The sequence below is a fragment of the Narcine bancroftii genome, chromosome 7 (assembly GCF_036971445.1).
Source record: "Narcine bancroftii isolate sNarBan1 chromosome 7, sNarBan1.hap1, whole genome shotgun sequence".
In the NCBI taxonomy this organism is placed as follows: domain Eukaryota; kingdom Metazoa; phylum Chordata; class Chondrichthyes; order Torpediniformes; family Narcinidae; genus Narcine; species Narcine bancroftii.
In genome coordinates this window covers 26,439,146-26,457,716 of record NC_091475.1, presented here as the reverse complement: position 1 = coordinate 26,457,716, position 18,571 = coordinate 26,439,146, and the positions used below count along the sequence as shown (strand labels likewise).

At 42.2% G+C, this 18,571-nt stretch overlaps 1 protein-coding gene across 3 annotated transcripts in view; it reads left to right on the top strand.

Annotated features, from left to right (window-relative positions):
* ttf2 (transcription termination factor, RNA polymerase II) overlaps positions 1-18,571 on the top strand; it is a 76,256-nt gene that overhangs the window by 3,677 nt on the left and 54,008 nt on the right. For 2 of the 3 annotated variants that reach the window (XM_069889216.1, XM_069889215.1), the window contains exons 2-5: positions 6,185-6,293; positions 12,744-12,830; positions 16,429-16,495; positions 17,445-18,491. In XM_069889216.1, coding sequence (XP_069745317.1) covers positions 6,185-6,293; positions 12,744-12,830; positions 16,429-16,495; positions 17,445-18,491 — 1,310 coding nt within the window. Of the gene's footprint in view, positions 1-6,003; positions 6,023-6,184; positions 6,294-12,743; positions 12,831-16,428; positions 16,496-17,444; positions 18,492-18,571 lie in introns of those variants that run through there. The other variant, XM_069889217.1, reaches the window with a different exon arrangement.

The window sequence follows — 18,571 nt, the reverse complement described above, 5'->3', positions numbered from 1 at the left end:
GATGAGTAGGGACTGGACAAGGAGAGAAGGGATGGTGGTCAAGATATGAGGAGATCAGTTCAGTGAGGCAAGAGCAGATAGAAACGGTAGATGAGATCAGATAAGATTTATTGCAGTGAACTCAATGTTCATGCTCTGGGGTTGGAGAGTGCCCATTGAGTTCACTGCATTCTACTAATCAACTTGCGTTTTCCCCCCTCCCCCCCACCTTTAACTAGTTATTCCAGTTCCTACTTCCTTTCTCTCTCCACCTAGCCTTGACTCCTTTCCCCCCCCCCCCCCCCCCCACCTTCCTGCAGTCCTTCCACCTCCACCTACCATCTCCCCTTTTGTTTGGACATCTGTCATGTTCCCCCACACCTTGATGAAGGGCTCAAGCATCTAAAGTATCTTTACCTTTGCTATATAAAGACACTGTTTGACCTGCTGAGTTTCTCCAGCATTTTTGTGTTCTTACATTTACCATATTGTCAACAGAATCCTGTGTTTTACTCCCCCCGCCGGCTTACTGGATATTGTGATCATGCTAAGTTAATCATAGAATGGCTGCAAGTCAGGTGGAAGCCATTTTAGGCCCATCCTCTTTGCACTGGGTCCTGATGGAGCAGCTGTCTAGTACCATAACAAACAAAAAGAAGCTGGAGGGACGTACAGTCAATATTTGATCCCTGACCTCCCTCTCCTGTCCCAGATCTGACTCCTTCTTCATCAAACTATACAGTAAGCATCCTGTATACCTTTTTAACCATATTATTGATCTGGCCTGCAACAGTCTCACTGCCTTTGGGAAGAGGTTTTTCCTAGTCTGAACAGGCTTGATGTTAAGGGTCCTCATTGATTCTCGGACTCCTCTTTAAGCTGCGCTCCCTGTAGATATCATTTATAGAGGGAAGGGAGATACCAGTGATCTTCTCAGCAGTTTTAACTGCTGTACTGACCTCCGATCTGATGGTTTGCAGCTACCATACCACAGTAGGATGCAGCCAGCTAGGACCCTCTCTATTGTGCTCCTGTAGAATGATGTTAGGCTGGTAGCCTTGCCTTCCTCAACTTCTTTAGGAAGTGTAGGCCCTGCTGCACCTTTCCGACTAATGTGTTGCAGGTTTGGGATATATCGTCCTTTAAATAAATTTCAAGAACTTTGTGCTCCCTACCCTCTAAGATGGAGCCATTGATATGTAGTGGGGAGTGGTCCTTTATCCTCCTGAAGTCCACCATCATCTCCTTTTCTTTTCCACATTGAGACTCTGGTTGTTGCTCTTGAACCACTGTTCAATTTTTGTATCATCTGCAAAATTCATCATCATTCCTGATGCATTTGACATCGGGAAAATAAAGGGATAAAGCAGAATCTTGGTGATGACAACCTTGCATTCATAAACATGCTCGTTAACTATACCCTTTATTAAGGTCAGCCAGTATTCAGAATCATCAGTATTCAGAATCAAATACTCAGTGGAAAGTAACTCCCCTCTCTCCTGATACTCCTGCAAGCACATTTTCTGTCAGGCAGTCACCTCTTCCCTCTAATTGCAGTTTTGTGTGTCATGGATCATCTCCTTGAAAGTACTGTCTACTGAACACAGTGAAGTGATGTTAGCTGCTGTTTAAGCCGAAGGTCCATTTACTTCAGCTGGTAACGCTTCTTGCATCTGTGATTGCCCAGGAAATGGAAAGTTTCTGTTGTCAGATGACTTAGATTTTCTTTTCATGCTGGTGAGGTGCCATGCTTTCATTTAGTAATTAATTCACTAAGGAATAACAGAAAAACATCTCAAAGTCCTAAGTTTTGTACTCTGAGCATTACTGTGTGGAACTTGACTTGATGCATTACAGTTTGTAAGTTACAAAACACTCCAGTTATTTAAACTCAAAAATCCAGACCTGAGTTGGGTCTTTATCAGAAGAAGCAGGTTGTTCTAGTCTAATTTCAGAGAAATGGAGTCCATTTTCGGGGAGGCATGATAGATGTTGAGAAGGCATTAGATTTACAATCACTGAGTCAGGGATCCTGGTTCTAAGAAAGTTGTCTGAGTATGTTTTTAAAAATTAGCAACTGTGATTCAGGAAGATTTGAGTGCCCTTGTATATGGGTTGCTATAATGTCGTAGTCCATAATAATAAAAAACCGAAAGTTAGCAATGGAACTGTATAATTAAAACGATTAGACTAGAGTATAAACAGGACACTGCTTTATTAAAGATGAGCAATGTTCTGGTTGATTCATTAATATTTAATGTAGTTCTAGAATGGTTAGAAAGGGTGTATTGGTTGAGGAATTTGAACACAATTTGGCCTAAAGGTTACCAGCATTTCACGTTTTAAATTATTCCTAAAATTAGGCTTGTATTCCTTGGAATACATGTTGGGAAGTAACTTTAATCTTTTTTCCCCTCAGAATTTTGCAAGGAATAAAAGGATTGTATGAGCATTTCCTCCTATATAAGGAGCCACAACAAAATCATGACCAGACTATTGAGAAGATGGGTTTGAACACTTCTGAGCACAAAGGATAGCAGAAGTGGAGGACGGTCCTAAACTTTGTTAAAGCCAACTGAGTTATTCACTTGTGCAATACACAAAGGTGCTGGGGAAACTCAGCAGGTCATGAAACATCAAGAGGAAGCAAAGGGATATAACCAGCGTTTCAGGCCTGAGCCCTTCTTCAAGGTATGAGCAAAGAGCAGGCAGGTACCTGAATAAAAAGGTGAGGAGCACAGAGGCAGAAAGAAAGGGCAGGGTAACGGTGCACAGGCCAATAGACAAGAGTGAGAGGTGGATATGGGTGGGGGGGACAGAAGAGAAAAAATCTGAGAGGTTATGGGGGGGGGGATAGGTCGCTAAATGGAGAGAGGAGAGGGTGGAGAAAATGAGACAGGGAAATACTAATACAGGGAGTCCCCCGGTTACGAACGTCTGACTTATGGATAACTCGTACTTACAAGCGCCCTATGAGCTCCGACTGCAAGGTGGAGGCGTACCCACAATAAAGTGGCTGACTGTACTTCCCAATGACAGGGACCGCAGTGAGCCAGCTCCTTCCACCTCCTGCTGTTTATTCTAGATGTTCATTGAAAGGTCTTAACCCCTGCAGGTTGCAATCTTCATTCATTCACCTGAAGAGTGAGTAGCAGCTCTCCCACATGCGCTGGCCTCATGATCCTCAATCGGTAATGAAGTCCCCGCAATTGGTTGGAAAGAGTGCCGACAAATGAAAATAAAGCAACCCGTTGACCAAGTCTCGCCAGACCATCACATTCAATGTACCCCAGTGCACCCTTCAGTCACCCCACGCTAGGTGTGGAAGCACACGAGCTTGTATCAGAGGCTGTGGGTTTGTTCAGCTTTCAGGATCAAACCACAGAAAGCAGAACCACCCTTCCATGCTCAAACGGAGTGTGCTGTTTCTTATTCCTCAAAATGCCTTTCTTCTGGGATGGCATTATACAGAGATGGCTCTCTCAGATTCCTTGGTAAGTGCAAGATATCCAGTGGCATCAGTTTAAACATTGGCTAAACTACAGGTGGAGACTTGGGTGCAACTCCAGTCAATAACCTCTAGGCAGAAAGGTGTTGCACTGGAGAGAGAGCAGATTTCACCTTGGCCTCGGCTGCAGTACAGGTATTGCCTTTGTGAGAAGGCTGAGCTGGAGATTGGATGGGAGAGGGAGTGTCCAGATAGAGGTCTACAACATAATGAGGGGAATGGATAGGATAGTACATGTACTAAGACAAACATTTGACTAACTGATGCTAAATAAGAACAGGGAAGGGGCCTAACAGAAATCAGTGAAGTAAATGTTAATGTCATCTGATTGGAAAGTGTCCAGACAGAATATTAGGTATTGTTCCTTCAATTTGCGGGAAGCTTCGGTTTGGCAGCGCATGAGGTACAAATTGAAACGGTTGGCCCCTGGGATTGCAGTGGTGCTCAACGAAATGATCTCCTAGTCTGCCCCTGGTCTCTCTGATGCAGAGGATGTCACGACAGTAACATCGGGTGCTGTAGATGATGTCTGCCAATTCACAAGTGAAGTGTTGCTTCACTTTTCTCTTCATTTTTTCTCTTCTGCCCTCTCATCCTTACCACCTATGATCTTTTGCCTGTTGGCCTCCCCCTGCCCTTTCTTCGTTCCTCTCTCCTCCCTATATTCTGGTGCCTGTCTGCTTTCTGCTGGTTCCTCGAAGAAGGGCTCAGGCCTGAAACATTATTCATATCTCTTTGCTTTCTGTAGCCACTGCGTGACCTACTGAGTTTCTCCAGTACTGTTGTGTATAGCACTACAATCACAGCGACTGCAGACTTTCCTTTTTAATTGAATGAATCACTTCTTGTGACAGCAATAAATTTTTGTCAACAGTTTAAAGAATGTGGAGTGAAAGCTGGTAAATCAAGTGTGATGGAAAAGGTTCACAGGACTAACCAGACCTGTCATTGTCTTTCAAATAAAAGATGGTATTCAATAAATGGATAATGCCTGATGTGCACTAAGTGGAGGAATTCCTGTGTTCATGTTGGAATAAGAAATTACACATCATAATTCAAATAGAAACACATTTTAGACCTGAAGAATGTCTTGATTTGTAATTCAGTCTGTTATTCTAACTAGATGAATTATTTATGCTTGTAGTCACATAGATCAAAATTTAAGAATTGGATTAATTTTTGAACTGTAAATGTAGAGTCCATTAAGTTCAAATAATACTCATTTAAATTCCTTCAAGAAGTATTTTACAGTTATCCTCTGTGGTTCGTTGTCGCTGCTGTGCCTTGCATCAAACAACTGTGGGTTTAAGTCCCAACAGGTCTATGGCAGATGCCATCTCACTGTCTTTACTCAAAACCCTGGAATACCTGGACAGCAAAGATGCATTCATCAGGCTGCTCTGTATGGACTACAGTTTGGTGTTCAACACCATCATCCTCTTAAAACTAATCAGCAAACTTCCAAGACCTGGGCCTTAACACCCGACTGTGTAATTGAGTCCTGAATTTCCTCATCTACACACTGCATCAGTATGGATTGGCAAAAATATCTCCACAATCTCCATCAGTGCCAGAGCACCACAAGGTTGCATACTTGGTTCCATTCTCTGCTCGCTTTAGATATATGACTGCATGGTACAGTACGGCAACAGTGCCATTTACAAATTTGCTGATGGTACCACATTAGTGGGCTGTATCAAAAGGGGCAATGAGACAGCATACAGGAGGGAGATTGAAAACGGGTAAATGATATACTAACAACAATCTCTCACTTAAAACCAAGAAGCTGTCTACTTCCTCAGGAGTTTGTGTGTTACAACATTGGAAATCTTGGCAATCGTCTACAGATGTGTAATGGAAAGTGTGCAGGCCAGGTGCATCATGGAATGATATGGGAGTATGAATACCTCTGAATAGAAAGCCATGCAAAAGGTAATGGACACAGCCCAGTACATCAGAGATAAACCTCACCCCACCATCAATAAAATGTACGTGGAACACTGCTATCGGAGAGCAACAGCAATCATCAAGGATCAAAACCACTCAGGGCATGCTCTGTTCTGCTACTGCCATCAGGTACAAGTGCCATAAGACTTGTTCTACCTGCTACCCCTCCAGTTTCCTAAATAACAGATTCAATTAGCCACTCATTTTAAGGACTCTGACTTTGGACATTATTTATTACTGAATATTTTTTCAGTATTTGCATTCAGTTTGTTTACATCTTTTTCTTGAGTACAATTCACACCACTGATAAATAGAAATTCTGCCTGGCCTGCAGGAAAAAGAATTTCCATTTGTATGTGATGCCGTGTATGTACTCTGACAATAAATATGAACTTGAACTAATCCAGAGATCTTCGCAGGCTATACTGTGTGGCTGCAGCAATGCCAGAAAAGTTCTCTTTTTGGTTCTAATATCATCTGATCTCTTAAATAGGCAGAAGATTCCATAATACTATTCATGGGAGAAGAATGGTGCTGTCATTGTTACCTGTCTAATATTTATCACAAACCATCACCCAAAGAAAATGAGTTAGTAATTTCTTTCATTTGGTTTTGTATAAATTGACTCTGGTATGTTTTATCTTACACCAGTAACTATGTAAAAACTGGATATTCTGAGCTTCCCAAGAGGTGTATGAGATTTCTTCATCTTTGCTCCTTTGTTGATTATCCTACTTGTGTTTCTTGCAGGAATCCCATGTGTACTGAAGACTGGAGTGAGAGATGGATCCACCAAGGGAAAGAGTTTCTATCTTTGTGCACAGCAGAATTCACCTTGTTCATTTTTACAGCTGGTTGAGTATGTATTGTTTGTTCAGGGTTGTAACATAGAAGATGAAATAGGAACAATATTTAATTGAGATATTTTGGCATTGATAATGCATTTTACTGAGAAGGAGACCTTGGAGTCAATTTAGAAAATCTTGAAGCTAATGTGGAGTTTTGTCGTAAAAACACAGAAATGCTGGAGGTACTCAGTCAATCTCGAGGTAAAGATGTATTACCAATATTTCAGGCCTGAGCCTTTCTTTAAGATATAAGCAAAAAAAGGCAGGTGTCTGAATTAAAGATTGGGAAGAGAAAGGGAGAACATGGGAGGGGTACTGACCAACAGGCCAAAGATGTTAGTTGGACATGATAACAGAAAAAGTGAGAATTATTTTGGCTCTGTGAAAGGAGAAGGGGAAGAGAGAAGTAGAGGAAAGGAGACAGAGACGAAGATGGGGGGGTGGGGGGGTTGTTTAACAGAAACCAGAGAAGTCGATGTTAATAGCATCCATTTGGAAGGTGTTTAGACAGAAGATGAGGTATTGTTCCTCCAATTTGTGGGTGGCCTCAGTCTGGCGGTGCAGAAGTCCATGGACAGACATGTCAGCGAGGGAATGGGATGGGGATTGAGATAGGTGGCCACTGGGAGATCCACACTATTGCAGCGGACAGAGCTGAAGTGCTGAACAAAGCAGTCTCCCAGCACTACAATCATGGCGTCTGCAGACTTTCGTGTTTCACTGTTGGTACACATTTTAGGTCATCTTTGGTTCAGTATCAGTAGTTATTTCTGAAAGCAGTTTCTGCACTTCATGTTTAGGAAAATGTCTATGTGGCACAATATAAAGTATCTGAATAGATTAACACAGAACTGCAACAGCAAGACTTTGTGCATTCAGAAGTTTTGACTTTCTCTTAATTCTGTCTTTCCGGCATTAAGAATGTGTCAAAATTATTTTAAAGAACACTGTGAATGTACAGTTGTGGTAACTAATCAGGCAGAGCTAGTCTATTACCATCAGACATATTAGCAATGCGGATGCAAGATCACCTGAAATTTGAATATTTACATTAATGAGGTATTCCAAAATGGTTTAGTGTCAGTGCTGCATGTTGGGAAATGTGCAGGCAGGAAGGTATCAAAGTTCATATTTATTGTCAGAGTACGTACAACCCTGAGATTCTTTTTCCTCTGGGCCAGGCAGAATTTCTACTTGTAGTGCAAAAAAAATCTGTACTCAAGAAAAGATAACGTATCCAAAATAGAAAAATGTAAACTAGAAGGAAATGCAAAGAAACTGTACAGTACAGAAATAATGTGCAACGTAAGAGACCTTAAATGAACCTCTGAGTTTGTCGTTTAAGAATCTGATGACAGAGAAGTAACAACTGTTCCTGAACCAGGTGGTACGAATTTTGTGACACCCTAGCTCTTTCCTGAAGGCAGCAGTGAGAACAGAGCATGTCCTGAATGGTGCAGATCTGGATAATTGCTGCTACTCTCCAATGGCAGCATTTGTATGTAGATTTTCTCGATGGTGGGGAGAGTTTTGCCTGTGATACACTGGGTTGTGTCCACTGCCTTCTGCAGGGCTTTTTACTCAGAGGTATTGGTGTCCTCTACCGGCAACACCTACGGCTCCTAGAACGCTTCCACCAGCGTTGTCTCCGCTCCATCCTCAACATTCATTGGAGCGCTTTCATCCCTAACGTCGAAGTACTCGAGATGGCGGAGGTCGACAGCATCGAGTCCACGCTGCTGAAGATCCAGCTGCGCTGGGTGGGTCCCGTCTCCAGAATGGAGGACCATCGCCTTCCCAAGATCGTGTTATATGGCGAGCTCTCCACTGGCCACCGTGTCAGAGGTGCACCAAAGAAAAGGTACAAGGACTGCCTAAAGAAATCTCTTGGTGCCTGCCACGTTGACCACCGCCAGTGGGCTGATATCGCCTCAAACCGTGCATCTTGGCGCCTCACAGTTCGGCGGGCAGCAACCTCCTTTGAAGAAGACCGCAGAGCCCACATCACTGACAAAAGGCAAAGGAGGAAAAACCCAACACCCAACCCCAACCCACCAATTTTCCCCTGCAACCGCTGCAACCGTGTCTGCCTGTCCCGCATCGGACTTGTCAGCCACAAACGAGCCTGCAGCTGACGTGGACATTTAACCCCTCCATAAATCTTCGTCCGCGAAGCCAAGCCAAAGAAAGAAGAAGATTGGTGTCCCTATATCAAGCCGTGATGCAGCTGATCAGCAACTTTCCACCTGTGGAAGTTTGCCAAGGTTTCCAATGTCATACCAATCCTCTGCAAACTCCTGAGAAAATAGACGCTGACATATTGCAGGGCCAGTTGATGAAGTAGACAAAGACAATGTGGTCAAACAATAATCATGTCTTTTATTAGCAGAAACTCATGGCACAATAATGAAAGACAATAGGTGCATACACAGTTATACCCAAGGGGAGTGTCCTTAACAGTAGAGATAATGCACAGCCAATGTTAGTACAGCAAGGCTCGCCAGAGGGGAGACAGGCAGCACACATGCTTTCTTCACGATGTCATTCGTGTGTTGCGTCCAGGAAAGGTCCTCTGAAATAGTGATTCCCAGGAAATTAAATTTGCTTACTTTCTCCAACTCTTGATTCCCCCCCAATGATTACTGGATCATACACCTGGTTTTCCCATCCTAAAGTCTACAATCGGCATCTTGGTTTTGGTGAGATTGGCTGTGAGGTTGTTGTTAGTATGCCATTCAGCCAAGTTTTCAATCTCCCTCCTGTATGCTGACTCAGCATCCCCTTTTTATACAACCCATTACCATGGTATTGTCAGCAAATTTGTAGATTGTATTATTATTGTACCAAACTACACAGTCATAGACAGAGAGATAAGAATGCAACCCTGTGGTGCTCCGGTAATGATGGAGATTGTGGAGGAGATGTTCTTACTAATCCTCAGATTGTGGTCTTGAGGTGATGAAATCCATGGTCCAATTATACATTATTGAGGCCCAGGTCTTGGAGTTTGCTGATCAGCTTTGAGGGGATGATGTGATTAATGATCAGTTTATCATTTCCTTCAGGATGTTCATTAAAGGGTATATTAGTAAGGATATTAAGAAAACTGGTGATTATACAGAGTAGTAATTTTAATGATTATTTGTCTCAAAGTTCAAAATTCTTTTATTGTCATGTAATAATTACATGAAATTGCCCTTTGCTTGCCGTAAGGCAGATAAAGAGTCGCTATTAGTGTTGCCTGCCGCCACTTACATTAAGAGAGAAAGAGAATCAAAAGAGAGTCCCTTCAGAGTCATTAAGTGTCCATGGATTCACCTCCAGCACTCCCACAGCCTCTCTAGCCACACAGATTTCTGTTCAATCCATTAGCAACCCAAATTCCAGATCTAAACCTCCAGCACAAGCAGGAAGCTTTCAGTGCCCCAGGCCCCTTCAGATGCCATTCTGCCATCTCAAATCCAAGCACTAATAACTGGTTCCTATGAGCCAGACTCCATCATCCCACAGCCTGTGGGGTCCCTCATCTACTGAACTTCTCGCTGGTCCACTGCCATAATCACAGTCCTGTAGCCTTGTCTCCTATGCTTCTCCTTCTCAACAGGAGGGGGGGGGGGTCTTCTCCCAGTTTCTGGTGCTCTACAGCAGTCCTCTTCTCCCCCAGAGTCTGTAACCTTTCATGGCCGCTGCCCAGGTGCCACCATCACAGACCCCATGGTTGCAGGCTTTTAAAATAAAATAGTTGGCTCCTTCAAAATCTGAAATTCCGGACTCGTGTTTTAGATGTGGCATAGAGGTTGGCACATTGACCACCGCCAGTGGGCTGATATCGCCTCAAACTGTGCATCTTGGCACCTCACAGTTCGGCGGGCAGCAACCTCCTTTGAAGAAGACCGCAGAGCCCACCTCACTGTCAAAAGACAAAGGAGGAAAAACCCAACACCCAACCCCAACCAACCAATTTTCCCTTGCAACCATGTCTGCCTGTCCCGCATCGGACTTGTCAGCCACAAATGAGCCTGCAGCTGACGTGGACATTACCTCTCCATAAATCTTCGTCCTTCCATAAATCTTCATCCGCGAAGCCAAGCCAAAGAGAAGAGAGAGGTTGGAACATTTATACGTTCAACCTGATATGACTTGGCAGAAATTTTGACAAAAATTATAGAAGTGGATTTTCCATTGGGACCAGAACTGTATTTATTGAGCAATCTTATGGTTATAGGCACAAGACTCTCAAAATATCAAATACAGTTCGTGAGGATTGCACTAGTGGTGGCCAGGAGATGGCTCGCTGTTGTATGGAAGTCCGATTCCTCCCTACTTATTACTCGCTGGAATATGGAAATACAAAGTTGTGCCCCCCTGGAAAAGATAACTTATAATCTTAGAAAGAAATATGACTTGTTTGTTAAAATATGGCAACCTTATTAAACTATATAATTAACTGCCCCGGAAAGGTTTAAATAATATAGTTAGGTTAATAGCATTGAATTCCTGAAGATCAAGATATGGACTAATTAATGAAGACAGCTCAAACACCCCTTTTTGGACAATTTTTTATTTGTTATCAATTGAGAGGGGGCGTTGAAATTTGGGCAATCATATTTTAAAATACTATTTATATGATGTACGTAATAATGTTTTGTATGAGTCTTGGAAAATTAAAATATATGGGACTTGGAAAATTAAAATAAAATATTCCAAAAAAATGTTGGCTCCTTTAACAGGCAATTTCAAGCACATACAGAGCTGTTGCCGTTGGGACTGGGCAGTTGAACCCTACAGAGCAGCACTGTGTCTCCGCTCTCCCACGGAGAGTTGCTGTTACAGCAACACCAGAAGAGCTGCAGTTTTCTTAATAAAAGATTTTAGTGTTCTCAAAAGGGATGGGAATAGTGTTGGGGTGAGGTGTGAGAGGGAAAAACAAGAATTGGCAGACAATAGGTAGAAGGAAGTGAGGAGTAGAATGATGGGCAGATAGATCTAAGAGAGGCAGAGTTGGAAGAAGGTGGCTGGGGTGTGATAAGCACAGAAAGATAAGTAGACATTGAATTGGGCGGCACGGATTCCTGGGCCAAAATGGCCTGTTACCGTGTTGTATGTCAAAACTTTAAAAAGGCAGTAAGAGCCAGTTGGGGAGGGGAGTTGGATGCAGATAGAATCAGATGCTGGAAAGATAAATGATTGCACATGCTGGAATCTGATAAGTAAAAAAGATGATAATTAGTATGATGGATAGGTGGATGTAATTGAGGAAGAAGATAGGAAACCAGACTATCTTATATATGAATGAATGGCAAATGAATGCAGGTTTTTTTTGAGGGGGTAAACAAAACTTGGTAATAGGGCTGGGTGTGAGGAACTTGGAAAAAAGTAGGATTGGGGGGAGAAAACCTGAGTGGAAATTGGACATTTCAATGTTCAGTGTTGGGCTGTTAACTAAACTACCTCTGGATTGTGAAGTGCTGTTTTTCTCATTTGCATTTGTCCTTGTTCTGGAAGATGAGATGGCAGACCATTCACTGTGGGAATGGGAAAAGAGTTGGAATAACTTGCATCCAGCATCTCAAGATGGCCATTACAGGGTGCAGGTGTTTTGTGAAGCTTGCCCTTGCCAGTATAGAGAAGGACACCCCAAGATTAACAAATATAATGGACCAGGTTAGAGGAGGAGAGGCACATTATTCTTTGCATGACTTGAAATGGTTGTTTAGGCTCCTGGATAATTGTGAGGTAGGTGGTGCAGAGACAAGTGTTACACCTCCTATGGTTGGAGAAGAGAGGGTGAGTAGGAATGAGCAAACCAGGGAGTCACAGAGGGAATGTATCCTGCAGAAAGGGTTAGGGAGGGGAAGGTGTGACTGGTGATAAGATCCTTTTTAATGTAAAGCATGGTGGGTGAGGGGTGTGGTAATTATACTCCTAACACAAGATGAAAAATGCCATTTGTCCCTCCCCTCCTGCCACCTTTTTATTCAGGTGTCAGCCTGCTTTTAACATAACAATTACAGCACGGAAACAGGCCATTAGGCCCTTCTAGTCCGCACCGAACCAAACACCCCTTTCTAGTCCCACCTCCCTGCACAATGCCCATAACCCTCCATCTTCTTCTCATCCATATACCTGTCCAACCTTTTCTTAAATAATACAATTGACTTCGCCGCCACTATTTCTCCCGGAAGATCATTCCACACAGCTACCACTCTCTGAGTAAAGAAGTTCCCCCTCATGTTACCTCTAAACCTCTGCCTCTTAATTCTTAATTCTTAACTCATGTCCTCTTGTTTTAAACTTTCCTCCTCTTAACGGAAATAGTCTAGTTCATACCTTTTTGAAGGGCTCAGGACTGAAATGTTGGTTACCCTTTACTTCCTAAAGTAAAGGTTGTATGATTTGCTGAGTTTCTCCAGCACTTTTTTTTTTCCATTGTCTGATTTTTTTTTTCTCTCTCACCCCAGTATTCCTGTGTCTCACTGCCTGGTGCATGAAGACTCAGTGGTGGAACTTCAGGCCATTCACAAAAAATCAGATACACAGCTGTATCGGTAAGGCTTATTGTCACTTGAGCACAAACTGATCATTCATTAATGAGAAATGAAATCAACATATTGAATTGCTTTGTGTACTGTATTCAGAAACTCAGTCTATTGGTTTGTATATTTTTCTTGTAAATTTACATTTGGAGTGAAAGAGTAAATTTAACCAGGTGGGTAGGGGTTTTGTAATTTTCTTGTGCTTCTGCCAGAGCTTGGACCATTTTAATCAAAAATAAAAATTGCTGATCCCTGAAGTCAGAAATTTTATAAAATCGAAAATATTTTGAATTTTCAGGGAAATACTGGGAAAAGGATCAGGGAAAGTTTAGAGATGGAATAACATATTTTATATTTTGAGTTGATGACCTTAAAAAGTTAGAAAAAATCATGGTTTATGTAAGGGACAAGAAAGAACAAGGGAAATGCCTATGACAGGGGAGAACCAAGAGAGAATGAATAATCTAGCTGGCGGTTTTGTCAGTTATTAGTGATCACAGAGACATAAATATGAAATTAATGAAAACGCAAACAGATAAAGATAAAAGGGATGCAGGAACAGAGAGATACAAATAATATTAGATGGCAGAAAAATTAAATGAAATTTATTTTGCTTTGCATTTTAGGTAGCAGCTGTGGAAAGTGAAAATTGGCATCTCTCTCCCCCCTTTTCAAACCCTCCCCTCCCCACATAATGAAATTCTAATTTTCTGCAGCCAAATGGATACTTTTGTTAAAAAATCTGTGCCAAATCATTTTTTGTATGCATAATTTAATTAAAAAGAGTCAATAAATATAAATGATAGCTAATAAATATTCACTGTTATCTGAGTGCAAAAACAAAAGTGACCTTGCAATAGTGTTATGTATAGTGTTGGAGCTGTCCATGATTAATGTAACAATGGGAGGTTCAACATTCTGATGGTTGTTGGAAAGTAAGTGGTCTAGAGGTGCTGGTGATAAGGTTTCTGTGCATCGTGCATGAAGGTAGCAAGTGACCGGGGTGACGAGGGTCCTTTATGATGGCTGCCTTCTTGAGGCATCACTTCACATTGGTGTATACAATGGATAGGAAAATAGAGCCTGCAATGAACCTTGCTGTGTTTGCTATCTTCTGGTGTCTTCTGTGTGCTTGGCCCTTTGAATTACTAAACCAGGTTGTCGTCAGCATACTTTCCACAGTGCACAAATAGAAGTTTGATAGATTATTCGACAGCATGCCAAATCTCCTCAGACTCCTGAGAGATTAGTGGCATTGGCATGTTTTTTTCACAGTTGCCTTGATGTGCTGACTCCAGGAGAGGTATTCTGAAATATGGAATCCCAGGAACTTGAAGGTTCTAACCTCTCCTCCTTCGCCTCATCAGTGTAGACAGGTTTGTAACCTCTCCTCCTTCGCCTCATCAGTGTAGACTGGTTTGTAACCTCTCTTCCTTCGCCTCCTCAGTGTAGACAGGTTTGTTACCTCTCCTCCTTCGCCTCATCAGTGTAGACAGGTTTGTAACATCTCCTCCTTCGCCTCCTCAGTGTAGACAGGTTTGTAACCTCTCCTCCTTCGCCTCCTCAGTGTAGACAGGTTTGTAACCTCTCCTCCTTCGCCTCCTCAGTGTAGACAGGTTTGTAACCTCTCCTCCTTCGCCTCCTCAGTGTAGACAGGTTCTAACCTCTCCTCCTTCGCCTCCTCAGTGTAGACAGGTTTGTAACTTCTCCTCCTTCGCCTCCTCAGTGTAGACAGGTTCTAACCTCTCCTCCTTCGCCTCATCAGTGTAGACAGGTTTGTAACCTCTCCTCCTTCGCCTCATCAGTGTAGACTGGTTTGTAACCTCTCCTCCTTCGGCTCCTCAGTGTAGACAGGTTCTAACCTCTCCTCCTTCGCCTCCTCAGTGTAGACAGGTTTGTAACCTCTCCTCCTTCGCCTCCTCAGTGTAGACAGGTTCTAACCTCTCCTCCTTCGCCTCATCAGTGTAGACAGGTTTGTAACCTCTCCTCCTTCGCCTCATCAGTGTAGACTGGTTTGTAACCTCTCCTCCTTCGGCTCTTCAGTGTAGACAGGTTTGTAACCTCTCCTCCTTCGCCTCATCAGTGTAGACAGGTTTGTAACCTCTCCTCCTTCGCCTCCTCAGTGTAGACAGGTTCTAACCTCTCCTCCTTCACCTCATCAGTGTAGACAGATTCTAACCTCTCCTCCTTCGCCTCATCAGTGTAGACTGGTTTGTAACCTCTCCTCCTTCGTCTCATCAGTGTAGACAGGTTCTAACCTCTCCTCCTTCGCCTCCTCAGTGTAGACAGGTTCTAACCTCTCCTCCTTCGCCTCCTCAGTGTAGACAGGTTTGTAACCTCTCCTCCTTCGCCTCCTCAGTGTAGACAGGTTCTAACCTCTCCTCCTTCGCCTCCTCAGTGTAGACAGGTTTGTAACCTCTCCTCCTTCGCCTCCTCAGTGTCGACAGGTTTGTAACCTCTCCTCCTTCACCTCCTCAGTGTAGACAGGTTTGTGGCCCCTTGGTCTCTCCCTAAAATCAGTTATAAGCTCCTTGCGATGTTGTTTTGGGTCACCCAATCAGCCTCTCAATAAATTTTGTAATCCAACTCATTTCCAGTTATTCAGCCAACAAAGAAAACATTTCTGGTACAAACTGGGAAGGGTCTACTTTAAGGAGTCTGAGGAGATTTGGCATGTCTTCTAATACTCAAACAAATTTCTATAGGTTCAATATGGAAGGTATAATAGTGTTGCAAAGACCAACCGAACGCTGGTTATTTTAAATTGTTGACTTGACGGTGTATCATGCAAGCTTGAGGTTAAGATGTTGGGATTTGTTGTAATAATGTAAGAGGCTAAAGGAGAGATGGATATTTTCATCTACGTCCGATGAAGCATCAAAACTTTTAACTGACTATTGTCTCTTTCCACAAATGCTTCTTAATGTACTGAATATTTCTGGCATTCTGTTCCTATTCAGTTCCAGCATTCCTTCTCTCCATCCTCTACCAGACAAATCGGATCTTAGTAATATATTTTCATCCTTCATATCTCAACCAACAGCATCACACCCTGTCTTGTTCAGTCTCCCTTGGTCACTGCTTTATCACAAGCATTCCTTGTTCTTCCTGCTCCTCCCATTTTGCAACTTAAAAACTGTTTAATTTCTAACTTTGTTCAGTTTTGAAAGGCTGTCATTCTGAAACGTTAGCGGTTTATTTTTCCACAGATATCACCTGACCTGATAACTCTATTTTCATTCTGGGTCTTTGTATCCTCCTTTTTTGTGATCTCTCCTCTCAATAGAATTGGATGGCTTTTTCTCTTTAGTTGGTCATTTAGTGTAAAGAAACACTTAACAATGTATTTGATCATCGAGTCATTCCACAATATACCATAATGTTGCTCTCAACATGCATGATGGGGGACATGCACACCTCATGCACTTTAGCTAGTCCCTCCCACAGTGCACAACCTCTAAGAAAAGATCTTGTTTCAGTTTGTTTATTCATCGGAATCAATTTGAATAATTTTCCTTCAAGAGCAGAAATAATGGAAATTAAATAATGAGGTACAAAGTCCAGAATTATTTTTGCTGATTTCATTAACTGACTTGTGCTATTTCTGTAGGTTGTATTATCGCTGTATTAAAGGAAAGGCAGATAAACTGAAATGGTGTGGAAATGTTCCGTGGCAGGTATGGATGTTTGGGAGCTGAATGTTCATGCTGTGGTTCTTAAGTTTTGGGTTCTTTTGAAGTTTTTTTGAATAAAGTCATCAATGTTTCAATTCTTTATCTTGAGAGAATTTGAAACTATATGAGATATGGGAATGGAATTTAAGTTTACCGTTATTGTCCTTAAATATATAATACAGGTACACAATCCTGATCCAGTCATCTAAAATCTGGAAAGCTCCAAAAATCGGCATTTTTTTCCTGGTGCTGGTACAGCGCAGAGGGTGAGAGAGACAGCAGCATGACCAGGTTAAGCAGGCGCGGGGGAGGAGGGGGGGTGGAGGAGAGACGGCAGTGCGACTCGGATGGGCACGGGGGAGAGATGGCAGCGCGACTCGGAAGGGCAAGGTGGAGAGAGACGCCAGCGGAACTAGAAGGGGGTGGATATGGCAGCACAATTCATGTGGGTTTAAATCTGGGACAGCTGGCTTTTGTTCTGAAATCTAGAAAAATCCAAAATTCGGAACACACTGTCCCCCAAGGGTTCCGGATAAAGGATTGTGTACTTGTACAATGAGAAGGGATCTTAGGCTAACAGGTCATCTCTTACTTTCATACAGCAGGGTAAAGAGCTCAATTAGAGTATAGTATAGGATTTCAATGAAAAGAATTAGCACCCAACAATGGCAACAGAATTATACTGTTATGGGGTTCATCTGGGAACCTGATGGCAGTAGGATAAAAACTGTTAAAACTTGTTGATGCATGCTTTCACATTTTTAAGCCTTCAATCTGGTGGGAGAAGGAAGAATAGTGTGGTATGAGGGATTTGCCTGCCTTTGATCATCCTCATTTTAAATGAAGAAGGGATAGATAAATTGTATTCCATAGCTGAGTTTCAATTTACATGTCACCTCAAAAAAATGTACGTATATAAAAGAAATATTAAACTTTAACATTTGTTTTTCAGGAGCCAAATCTAAATGTTTCATCAAATAATAAAGTTAGCATTCCTAATGCACAGCAGCAACTCCTTTCAGTGAATCAAAAGCAAAATCTTTTTAAAATTATGACCAAGAATCAGAAGCCATCTATTTTGTTTGCTGCAACAAATAGCAGTAAACAAGGTGCTGAGCCAGAATTAGACAGGAAGCACAATGAAGATGTGGGAGAATCATTCAGAGTGGGTGGTTCACTACCAATATACAATAAGAAAGCAACAAATAAGTCTCACAATGAGTTCAACATCAGTGAAAAGGTATCTGATAAAGTGGAAAAGCTTCACATGAAGGACTTCAAAGGGACTTGGAAAGAAACGAGTCATCTTTTGAAGTGTGATACCAGACCAAATGGTGTTGACTCCAGCAGAAATCACTGTTTGCCATGTAATCCCTTGCCAGCTGACAGGGGAAAGTTTTCAAAGCCATCACAGGCAGCGGAGAAGGACAAGGTACCTTTAGAATCAGAAGTAAAGTTTTCCCATAAAGAATTGCCTAATCACCTGTCTCATGATGGAAATATTGGCCATTTTAAAAGGGAACTATCAAAGGATGAACAAGCACCAAGAAGTAAAAATGAAAATCAAAAATTACATAGCACTCAGAAGTGCATTGTAACAGGAATATCCCAAAAGGCTGAGCCAACAAACATTCCAGTAAAATATTTCCAGTGGAAACAAATATCCAAAGTTGAACATGATGCCAATTCTGACCTTACTAATCACAATTCTGACTCAAATGAGCAAGTAAATGAGGAAAGTGACCTTTGTGGACAATTTGATGCCGAGATTCCTGTGAGTATTGGAGGAGAAAATACCCATACCACTTTAAAGCAAAATGTGCCCAGCAGTCATTCAACAGATGCTAAACAAAGCACAACCACAAAAAATCCAGATAAAAGTTATAAACAAAGAACACTCATACACTTTCCTGGATTTAAATATACATCAACAAACATAGAAACCAATACAACAACAGCACTGCATAACCAATTGACGATTCAACTCCAACAGAAAAAGGTAATGATTGCAAGCAAAGGTAACATGACAGACTGTGATGGTTATCAGCATTCTTGATAATATGAACATTGTTGAAGAGC